Source organism: Argiope bruennichi, chromosome 9 (assembly GCF_947563725.1).
Source record: "Argiope bruennichi chromosome 9, qqArgBrue1.1, whole genome shotgun sequence".
In the NCBI taxonomy this organism is placed as follows: domain Eukaryota; kingdom Metazoa; phylum Arthropoda; class Arachnida; order Araneae; family Araneidae; genus Argiope; species Argiope bruennichi.
The window spans coordinates 16,642,170-16,654,521 of NC_079159.1; the positions used below are offsets into that span (position 1 = coordinate 16,642,170).

At 26.2% G+C, this 12,352-nt stretch overlaps 1 protein-coding gene across 6 annotated transcripts in view; it reads left to right on the forward strand.

The window, feature by feature from the left end:
• LOC129983918 (protein numb-like) overlaps positions 1 to 12,352 on the forward strand; it is a 126,566-nt gene that overhangs the window by 105,035 nt on the left and 9,179 nt on the right. For 4 of the 6 annotated variants that reach the window (XM_056093626.1, XM_056093625.1, XM_056093628.1 and 1 more), the window contains exons 2-6: positions 3,797 to 3,933; positions 6,638 to 6,709; positions 7,813 to 7,890; positions 7,975 to 8,115; positions 10,522 to 10,708. In XM_056093626.1, the coding sequence (XP_055949601.1) occupies positions 3,799 to 3,933; positions 6,638 to 6,709; positions 7,813 to 7,890; positions 7,975 to 8,115; positions 10,522 to 10,708 (613 nt within the window). In that variant the 5' untranslated portion in view covers positions 3,797 to 3,798. Of the gene's footprint in view, positions 1 to 444; positions 957 to 1,437; positions 1,639 to 3,796; positions 3,934 to 6,637; positions 6,710 to 7,812; positions 7,891 to 7,974; positions 8,116 to 10,521; positions 10,709 to 12,352 lie in introns of those variants that run through there. The other 2 variants (XM_056093624.1, XM_056093629.1) reach the window with 2 other exon arrangements.

The following is a 12,352-nucleotide window of genomic DNA, read 5'->3' on the forward strand; positions in this document are numbered from 1 at the left end:
TTTTAAATTCATGTCCCCCTTGCCTTCTGTTTCACATTCATAAATGCATAATTTATTTTTTTAAATAAATTTATTCCTAAGCTTTCGGAATAAAAAAAAAAAAAATGTTGGATTGCAGAATTGTTTTCTCGTTCTAAAAAAGAGGCGATGAGTTGGAGAATTTTAAGAAACTGATTCTGAAAAGAATTGTTACACCTAAAAATGATTTATACCATGCAAATAATAAGAAAGCGAAGAAAAAAAAACTTGAATGTTTATTAATGCATCGGTTTCTGGCCAAGCTGAATATACTTATTCCTATCTCTTTTATGTATCCAGAACGGATGAGTGACTTTTATAGCCCTTACAGTTTCACCTACCAATTGTATGAGTCGCGGAAACACGCCACTGCAGCGTGAGATTTCATTCTCGACGTACCCCGACCATTGAATGTCACTTGACTAAAAGAAAACGCACGATCCGTTCGTTCGCTGGTGTGTTTCCTCAAATCCGACGTGGCCTTTTAAAGAAAAACATAGCTAGCTTCTCTCTCCGATGTTGCTGCGATAAAACAGCTTAGGCAGAAGACGTCTCGCATCTCAGCTGACAGACCTTCTACCGTTCAGCGCCAGAAACTGGTTTGTCCGCTCATTGCGTTTTACCTGTACATCAAGGCTTCCAGGAGCAGGAATGTGTGTGATGCAAGGCAGCCCAGCGTTGTTATACTGGGCCACCCGTTTCACAAAAACGGCTGTAATTTGAAACGAATATTTTCAAGCCCCGAAACCGAGCCCGGTCCTCGACCGTCGCGATGGGGAGCTAGGCCGCCCTAAAAAGTCCAATTTAGGGGGACTGGCCTGACTCGAACTTAATCGCCGTTTTGCTGCTTCGCTCCACTTGTTCGAGAAGTTGATTATAGTCAGTAATGGGAAATCACCATTCTGAATTGCGGGAGAAATCGGCTCGGAAAAGAATGGGTGAGTCTTCTGCCTACTGGTACCTGGTACCGAAAAATTCTTCTTTTCTGTTTTCTTTTTTTCCTTCCCACCCTTGCTGTTTTCTTTTCTTTTTTTCTTTCCTCTTTCCGCATTCGTCCGGATTGATTGAAGAAATTGGATCCTCACACACCATTTTAATTTGGTTCCATCTCCGCGAGCTTTTAATATATATCGTAAACAAGCGGCAGGGGTTTAGCGATGTGAATATTTAATGAAGGCTGAACCTTGAGCGTAGGTCGATTGCTATGCCAGTTTTTTTAACGAAGGTCGGTCGGCCCATGGTGTTGATGGAAATACCACGGAATGAAGGAAAGAAAAAGAAAATATTATTAAAAAAAATTTTTGTGAGAAAAGAATATATAAAAAAAAATCTCGTGTTTACTCGAAGCTTCTTCGCTTATTGGGACATTTTGCATGCCAATTAAATGACAAGCGGATTTCATCGCCTAGTTTTCTCGTCTTTTGGGAATAAGTTGATTGTGCTGTTGAATGTGTGAAATGAGGAAAGGAGCGCTATCTTCACTGTGGTTTTGGAATTTCCATTGGATATATGTGAAACCAAGTTTTGGATTTTCTTGAATTGGATACCTTTTTCCACTCGTCATGTTTTGCTAAATGTTCTGAAATTGGATTAAAATTTGTTTTGTTCGTTGGTCTCTAAGTAAGTTTTTATATTTTTATTTATGAAGTCATCTGCAGCTGAAAGAATTGTTTAAAATTACCAAAAAATATATATTTGTAATTATTAAAACTATATAACTATTTTTATTTGCATATAAATTTTTAAATTTAATATTTTTATGAAGCTGACTTTTTTTTGTCAATTTTTTCTTTATAAAGTGAATCAAAATACTTTAAAATTATTTTTTTCATTTTGTTGTAAATAATTTTAATATTTCTGGAAAGCTTTTCTTGCATAGAATTGGCATTTATTTATTTGTTTTTGATGTAAAAAAATGTTTTGTACTATATTAAAATGAAGAAAAAAATTAAAGGTAAAACATTAAGTATACTTTTAATTAATTATTATTATTTTATTTTTATTTATTTTATTTTTTTGGTAAAAGGATTTGTCTTAAACTGTTTTAGTTTTACACCTAAATGCATCCTTGTATTGGAATTTTCTGACACACCCATAAATAGTACTTTCTGTTTCTATAGCTTTAAAAAAATTTTTAATACTCCCAAGTTATTGTATTCAAAACTAGATTTAGTTTGTAATTTATTTCAGTTTATGTATTAGTTGATGTATTTAATTGGTAATGTACTCTATATGAATATTTTGCTTTTTGTTCTAACTAAATGGAATTAATTTTGGATATTTCCCCCTCCATTAAAATTTATATGAGATATCATGTTATTCATTTTAATTTATCTGAGATAATTTAACTTTAATAATTGATAACGTCTGTTTTCAATAAACTGAATTATCTTCTTCATTTTCAAAGTGTAGGAGTAATTTAATTATATTTTGACCTATTTTTAAAAAAAAGTTTAGGATAGTTGAAATTTCAAGTTACTTATATTGATTTTGCAGTGAGGAGATGGATTATATAGTGAGGGATTAGATTAATGATGGCTTTTTGTTGTAATTATTTTTTGAAAAAATTAGTTAATATTTTAAATTATTGAGCATCAACCCCACTCATTGCTAATTTTTTCCAATCCATTGCTCTCATTTACAATACAATACATGCATACAATTCTTTTAATATTACATTTACTAGTAAATAACAGTTTTTCTTGTGTGTAGAGTGAAAACTGATTAAAAAATTTGTTTTTAATTCCTGTTATAATCAAAAATAAAAGATTTATACTTGAATTTAAGAAGGCTATGCAATCAAAATTAAATTAAAACTGAAATTTGAATATATTTTTTTTTCAAATCATTAAAGTATCCAATATTTTCAAATGATTATAAGAGGAATGAATGAATCCATGTTCCCTTTTTCTACTTTCAAACTTCAGCCATTATCATTAATAATTTTTTACTGTGACTGCAAGTGTAATTGGAAAAAATGGAATTTGAAAAAAAATTGTTTTGATTCTTTGATACATTAAAATTGAAGTATTATTAATTATCATTCATATTAAAAAGAAATTCATTGTTTTCATAACAATAAATAGGTTTTTTAGAAATTTTTTCCTTAACAATTTTAAAATTATTTTTCATGTATTTAGCATAATAGCTATTAAATGAATGTAGCAATTTTATAAATTTTTCTTTTGTCTTCTGTGTATGCAGATATAGTTATATTTTAAGGAGCATATGTTTGATATTTCAATCAGCAATTAAAAAAAGAAGTTTTTCCTTTTTTATTATGATATATCTATCTATAAATACATTGTTTGGAAGGAAATCATATTATGACCATTTTATCAAATGAATTTACAATGAAATAACCACATTTAGCTTAAAATGTTATAAATGTCATCTTTCCTTATTTCATCATTATTTCTATATTCTGTATGTTATTATATAAAAGCATAAATATTTTCTTATATAAAATTAATTAGAAATTTCTTTCTATTGTTTATCACATTTTCATAGTGATTTGTTTGCATATAATTATCACCTTGCAATGAGAATTTAATTCTTCTATCTATTAAAAGCTGTAAGTATATCTATAATTACAGTCAATACTTGAAATGTAATGGTAGTGTAATAGCTGCAAATTTAATTAATACATGTGATTGTATTTTTATATAAAAAGCAAAGATTGATATAAAAATTGGTTTATTGATATTAATTTTAAGTTATGAGTGCTACTTTAATTCAAAATTGATATGTTAATGTCTTTTTTTCTCCCCTTCTTTAGTTATGGATCGTCTTAGGAGAAGTTTACGTGATAGTTTTCGTCGTAAAAAAGACCATATTCCAGAATGTAGTAAACCCCACCAGTGGCAGGCTGACGAAGCTGCAGTGCGGGCTGGCACATGCAGCTTTCCTGTTAAAGTAAAAAAATATTTTTATTCATCAATCAAAATATAATTACTTTTTTGAGCAAATGTTATTTCTTTATCTGATATAAATTGATTTACCTTGATTAATTGTAATTTTATTTAAGATAAAAATATTTGGAAAAAAAATGTGCTGCAGGAATGATATTGGATTTGCATATTCTTTACAAATTTGCTAATTTATTAATTTAATATTGTTTTACCTTAAACAATCTTAATGCAACTCAAAGCATATAATTTATTAAATGGAAAAGGGGGGAGATTACTGAAATTTGTATAATTCAATAATTATAATTTCTCAAAATTTTGGTATGATTTTAAATAATTATGCTGTGGATTTCAAGTGTCATTATTCTTGTAGAATGTAAAAGTATTTAACAAAAATAAATTGCAAATTCAAAATTTAAACTGTGCAAGATAGTAAAAATTTACACTTGACCTAATGGGTTTTTTTTTTTTTTTTTCTCTCTGTGTTGGGAATTAAAAAAAAGTTTTTTTTTACATACATATTAGATGTATTTCAAAAACTAAATGGCTATTTTCAAAGATTGAAAATACCTGTATGCACAGACCAACAGACAAAATAGATATTTTAAAACAAATCATAGCAGTCTGTTTTCCTTTCATTTTCTTCTATCTTAGTTTGCTTCAGTGTTTTAAAATTGTACTGAAAAATAGGATGCTTTGGCACTTTTTGCATGAATAATACTTTGATACTGCTTAATATAATTTATAATGCAATTATAAATTAAGGGCATACACGTTTCTTTGATTAAAATGAAACTAATATTTTTATATAATGAGTCTTTGAGACCATGGGCACTACAGAATAACTGTGCTCCTAATTTTTTTGTTTTATTAGATGAAAATTTAATATCTGATTTATTTAATTTTTAGCATAATATTTAAAATTATGATTGATAATTGGAGCATTTTCTTTATTACGCTTTTAGTTTTAGTAGGACTTTATAGTCTCTATTTTCTTGCACAGCATCATGTCGTGGTTCTGTGATAGGCAGTAGCATATGTATATCTCCTTTCAAACATATCCTATTACATGAAAAAACAATATTTATCAATTTAATTCCTTTTCTGTGATTTCTACTCTTATTATAGTCTTCTATTGTGAACTTTTCTTACTTTTCAAAGGGCTTTAAGCTATTGTTCAATAAAGCAAACTAAAAACTTATTAAGCAAGTAAAAAAAATAAAAGAACATATTTTCTATATAAGAGAAAACAAGATTAGATTGAGATGTACAGGAAAAAGCAACTATTTGTATGGAACCATAATAAAGAGTAATTCAATTTCTGTTATTAACATGCCTTTCTTTTATGGATAAGATTTTATTTAAATGTAAATATGTGGACCAATTAGTGCAGTAGAAATTATTCACAGAAATAATTAGTGGAAATTCTTATATATATTCAAATAAAAATAAAATTTTGAGGCAGCAAGATTTCCTTGAGTTTGTTTTTTAATAATTTCTTAGAAGCAAAACTAATAAGATTTAGTTATATGGATTAGCTGAATTTATTTTATCATATGCATATATATTTATAAATGCACTAATTATTATTAATAATCTTATTGCTATGAAATTATTGCAGTTTTTTTTTAAAGAAAGGATATGAGAGGGCTTTTAAAGTTCACAGAATGAAACTAAATATTAAAGAATAAATGAAATGCAATTATATTTAAAAAAAATTTGTAATCTTGTTTTAATTTATTGTAAGCTTTCATAAATAAAATTTATATTCTTTGTGTTACTTCTGCTGTAAAATTCCCCTTAAAAATGTGGAATTTTGTGTTCTGGAATGAATTTATATATATATAATGTTATGTGTGGGTGCAGATTTATCTTCTAAGCAACTTCAGAATCTTTACCAAGTTCTTGGACTTTTTAACACTCTTGATAAGATAAGGAGAGCTTATCTTCAAAACATTATTACTTAATATGTATTCTGATAGGTGTCTTAAAATATCTCACTGACTGTTTAGAAATGTTTCAAAACTATCTCTGTAAAATGTGCTCTTTGTTTGTCCTGATAATTTTAAAAGAGTTGATGGGAAAGTTATCTTGTTTAAATTTATGGCTGTGATTGCAACCTAGCTCTGTTACAAAAAACTATTATCTTTACTTCCTTCTGTTTATTAGAATTTTGCCATAAATGAATAAAATTATTTAAATGTCATTTAATGTAGTATTACAATATATGCAAATTTTATAAATATTCAACAATTTTATACTAATTTTAACATTTTACAATACTACTTATCAAGCAACTTTAATGCATGTCCTTTTATCATTTTTTAATTCCACTCTTTTTTTATCATTATCATTATTCCATATTTTTCAATTAATCGAACATTTTTATTTCCTCTATTGTAAAAATATAAAAAAGAAAATATGATTAAATGATATATTTATAATTTATCAGGCTTGCAGCCAGTTTAATTTTATGGTAAAATTGGCTATTAAGCAAATTAATATAAAACAATTTTTTAATCTGTTGGACCTTATGTAAATATTTATGTAGCTTAAATGACATTCACTGTTATTATAAGCTATACATCCTTGTAGGCTGATCTTTTAAGCAGAGGATTTAATTTTGTTAAGTGGAAGTTACTGAATACTTTATTATATTTCATTTATTACTGTTACATCCTAAATGTACTTATTCCCAATGAATATTTCAGTACCTTGGATGTGTAGAAGTGTTTGAATCAAGAGGCATGCAAATTTGTGAAGAGGCACTGAGAGTTTTGAGGGTAATTATTCATTTTTATTATTTATATCATGTGAACTATATCATTTTCAAAAATGTAGAAGTAAAGCAAAATATATATGCTGTATTTTAATATAAAAATGACTAAATATTTAATTCTTTTAACTCTTGCCATTCAAGTTGATTATTATAATATTAAATATTGATATGCATATGATATGACAAACAAAGTAAAAATCGTTTTTAGAACAAAAAGCGTTTTTATCATCTTGGATTATCTTATCTTTAACGTCCAATGATTTTTTTGAATGAAATATTTGTATTTTAAGAAAATATCTGCATTCTAGAAGCAAAGGGAGGGAGGTCATAGATAAAAAATAACTACATTATAACTTTGAAATTCATGGAAGTTTTCTTTTTACAGTTTCATTTGGAAAAATGAAATTTATATTTTTATTTTTTGAAAATTTTTTTTCGTTTGAGCTTGCATTTTTAAGATCAGAAAAATTATATATTTAATTGAATTTATTTAATTTTATTTCATGTTAGAATCATTAATTGAATAAAATATTTCACTTAGATAAAAATGAAATAATATTATTCTGTTTAAGATTTTTCTAAGTATAAAAATATTTCTTATAAAATTTAAAAATAAATTCTCCCGGATTTTTTGTGTGTGCTTGTTTTAAATCATTCTTTAAAATTAAAAATATTTATTCAAGTAAGAATTTATATAATTATTTAAACACAATTTTTATACTACCAATTTTTATTATCAGTCTTTGTTGATAACTGGACAGCATATAAATCGTGTGATCGCAATATTTCTATTATTTTACCTATTGGGTTATTGTAATTTTTAATTCTATCACAAAATGAATAAGTAACTGTATATTAATTTTTAAATTATATAATGCAATATATAAAGATATTGGAAATTACAATCGAATACATTTAAATAGTATCATATGAATATTATGCATGCGAGATCTAAATATATTTGGAACCATTATTATTTAGAATGTAAAGTTCAATATGGTCATTCTTTGTCTGATATATTACAAGATTTATCCAACACTTGTATTTAAATAGATATAAATAAAATTCATGAAAATATTCTGATAATTTTAAATATCAAAATTGTAGAATTCAAGAAGGAGAGTTATCAAAGGCACTTTATACGTTACTGGAGATGGATTGCGTGTTGTGGATGATGAGACAAAAGTAAGTCTATAAAATTATTTCGTTACATGTAAAAAATATTGTAATTAAATTTTATATGTTGTCATTAATTTATGACTTTTTTAGGGTCTCTTAGTGGATCAAACTATAGAAAAGGTGTCATTCTGTGCACCTGATCGTAACCACGAAAGAGGCTTTTCATATATTTGTCGTGACGGTACTACACGTAGATGGATGTGCCATGGATTTCTGTCTCTGAAGGATACGGTAAAATTTCAAAATTATTTTAATCATTTGAGTGTTCCTCTTTATCGCTCTTAATTTTTTATGCAATAATTTTTTTTAATTTTTATGAAATTGCTAATAATTATATAAATTTATATAAAGAAAAATTAAGAATTAATGATGTTATTTGTTGTCGTCATTAAACAAAAAAAAAAAAAAAAAAAATGCATTTTTTTCTAACATTTTATTAAAAGACTAAACTGGTCTTTAAAAAAAACTTTTAAAAGGGTAGATTGAAAAGAGAAACATCTGTCATTGATAACTTCTTGGACTAAACATCTTTGAAAATATGACTGTTATTAATTAAAATACTTTCTCATAGAACATTGTTTCACCATCTGTTTAAGCATACAAGATGAATAATAATTCATATGCATAGCTACAGAAAAACTATTGTACTGGATGATTTTAACATACTCATTGCTGATTTAATGACAAATTGAAGGAAGCACATTTTGTAAGATGAATGGTTGGAATTGGTGCATTATGATATACGTTGATGAAATTGTCTTTATATAGCATACAATTTCTCATTAAAATATGTTTAGCATCCTAATTTTCACCTTAAGGTACATGACACAGATCTGTGTGGCAGGGATCAACTTTCAAATAAAATTAGAGACAATTTTAATCGTTGAATAGCACTGTATACTATTATCTAATTGTACCATTTATTTGCTTTGTCTAATCATCCTCTTAATATTTATTATGACAAAATACCTTGCTTACTCTATGCATAAAATTCATAGCAGCCATTTTCATGTTTATATAGTTATTTAAATTACTAGAAATCCATATCAGGAATGCTGAATTAGAATATCACTTTTCAACCATTCTAAGTGCCATTTCTGTTTATGGATTTTCTTATTGCTGATTTTAACGTGCTCTACTTTTTGTTTTTAAATTTCTATGTAAAGAAAATTGCTTTGTATTTGTTTTGTGGCTGTCGTACAATTTTTTATTGCTTGGTTCAAATGTTCATGACTATTTATCCTTGAACAAATAGAATGAAACATTTAATTCATTCTGATGTATGTTTGAAAAATATCCATATTAGTTTTAATCACTATTATCAATTTTCATTATATTTAACTATAAAGGTTCGATTTTGTTATTATAAGTATTTATATTCTTTTTTTTTTCATTGCAAATTGTAATTTGTGTTTTTAAATATGACAATAAATTGAAATTTCTATTCAGTTTGTTGTATATTCATAGATTTATATTGAATCATTAAGGTCTTCTTCCATCAAAAATTGTTTTGATTCAGCAGAAAGTAGTGAAAATGATCATTGAAATGCTATTGTAGCTTTGTTGAAATTAAACATTTTTAGTTTTTTCTGTTGAAAAAACTTTTAGTATATTGATATTCATATTTCTGATGTAAGCATAATCATTATACCAAATTATTCTATTATAAATTATGCCAATCATTTGAAATCTGCCAACTATCTTTAGTGCATTTGTTTTGCATTTTATTTTTGTGAAGCTATTTTTATGTTTTGCTTCCTGTGTTGAGTCTGATGCTCCACTCTGAAGGATATATCATTTTTACTTTTTATTTTACAGCCAGAAAACTGCTACAGAATCTCTGATGTTAAAATTTAAAAATTATAGCAAACCTATAACTATTTCTGAGATTCCTAAGCTCTCGCATATCTATTGTTATATATCTTATTACATTTTGGAATGCAAAGAGTTTGAAAAATTTACAAAAATTCTATTGTTTCTCAAAACATGATTTTTTTTTTTTTCTTTAAGCTTAGTGCCAGTATTTTTTTTTATTTTGTCAAATGCTTTATTTATGAAACTTTGATTAAATATTAAAAAAAGAATACCTGGAAATAAAGTGTACCTTTAAGTTCTATTGTTATATAACTTTTTTTTTTTTTTGTAAAGTTAGGTTTTTTGTTTGTTTTGGTGTTTTATTAATCTTCAAATCTTTTCTAAACTGCTGATTATTCTGTATATGATATTTTGTTGCATGTAGAACTTTTCTTAGATTTAACTAGATGAAATAATTTTATTTATTCTTATTGACTCTACTACCGCCCCCCCCCAAAATAGAAGTATTGAATGCTAATAGAATCTATGAATCCCCCAATATAATTTCAATGAAGCTAATTAAATTTATTTCGTTAGCTTCATTGATTCATGAAATGATTGATTGATCATTTTCAAAAACATGTTTTTATTCATTTGAGTTAAAAATTGTTTAATAATTGAATTTTATAAGAGTTAATTGACTTTCAATAATTTATATTAAATATCCAAGGAAATGTACTGAGTGAAAGTTTTAGTAAAATTGCTAGCAGTACTTCTTTATTTCTTATGAAATGAAGAAAATTTCATATTGCTGATTGATGTTTGATTTGTATTGGATCCTAGGGTGAGAGGCTAAGTCATGCTGTTGGATGTGCATTTGCTGTCTGCTTGGAAAGGAAGCAGAAGAGAGATAAAGAAGCAGTGAGTGTGAATTATGATCCAACAAATGCAACTTTTACACGCACCGGATCGTTTCGCCAAGGCTCTTTAACTGAAAGGCTGCAGGATCCACAGGAATGTAAAGTAGCGGGTAATTTTTCCAATTTTGATAAATTTATTCAACTTAGGATTAGGAACTTTTTCTTAGAATAATGTAAGGTTACATTTAAAAAATAATGTTCAACACTGAGAGAACTACACAACAGATGTTGCACATTTCAAATGCATTTAAAAGAGTAGTTTCTCAAGTTTCTTTATGCCATTATGAAGCTGAATGTAAAAATTGTAATGTTTCTGCTGATGTTCAAAAGTTATCAATTTTTTATTCTTTCTAGTAGTTATTTTTCTGTGTAAATTTGTACTGCAGAATACACTTGAATGAGGGAAGCTCTGTTCCATGTTTAATAAATTATTGATTTAAATTCAATTAGTCCAAGAAGACAATGATCTTCGTGTCTAGTAATGAAATTCTTGTTGACGATCAACTTACAATTTTCAATTTAAAATGATCCAGAATAACTTTTAACAAGGCTTATATGCAACCACAGTTTAAAACTTGAAAAAATGGAACAATCTTTTATTCATATCATATCAATTTCATAACTATTTTTGTGTGATTCTGACTAATGAGTTTTAATCTGTATTCATCACTAATGAACCTTTAGTCTGCATAACCTATTTTATGTATTAATTTTTTTTCTACATTGCTATCATTTCAATTATTTAATACATTTCTTTTATTTTTGGTTGTCATCTTAAAAATGAGTTAGCAAAGACATTCTTTGAACTTTTAAATGCTAAATTTATTTTAATAATATATTCTATTATTTTCCTGACTTAATTTATTCGTGCGTTTTTAATCATTATTTTATCTCAAAATGGAAATATGAATGGAAAGTAGAAGTATCAAAGCCTATCATGCTGTCAAATAATTAAATTCTCTTGTATATCTTGAACCTTGACAAGGTTTATATGCATATATATATTGCAGAGTGTACTGTTTATTATATATAAATAAATTCATTGTACAATTTTTTTGCATTTGTATGCATTCTATTACTCTTTTAGCATTAGTGTTATAGTAGGCATTTACTTGCAGTTTTGAATATATATATATATATATATATATATAATATATTCTATGGTTTGAAAATGTTCTTTTTCTTTTCACTTTTATTTAAATTGTACTAATAGCAAATCTCGACTAATATCAAAAAATAATGCTTGTCTTTTGATGCTTTATATATCAGACTGTTTGATGTAGAGCTTATAAATTTCATACAAATATATTTTGAAGGATAAAAGTGTGTCATTTGAAGTTTTTAAAATTTTGGTTAATTATAGATTAAATGAGATTTTGGCTTCTTTCTCACTTTTTTCAAATAATTTTCAAAATAATAATTGCAAAAAATGATTTAAAACTATTTAAATAATCCAAAACTTTTTATTTTTAATGATAACAATTTACTTTTGCGACTTTTTTCTAGACTTTAATTATTTAAAAAATATCTTGCTTATGTGTAAATTTCAAAAATACTTTTCACTGCTGCAATGAAATTCAAATCTTTTTCATTGTTTCATGAAATATTTAATTGTGTGACTTTATTTCTTGTTGAAAGTTTAAGAAGAATAATTATGTTTATTATCTGATCAGATCAAGAATGTGAAATAATTCCTATTAATGTATTTTCTAATTGTAGCAAAATTCAGCATGCTATTAAAAGATAAAATACCT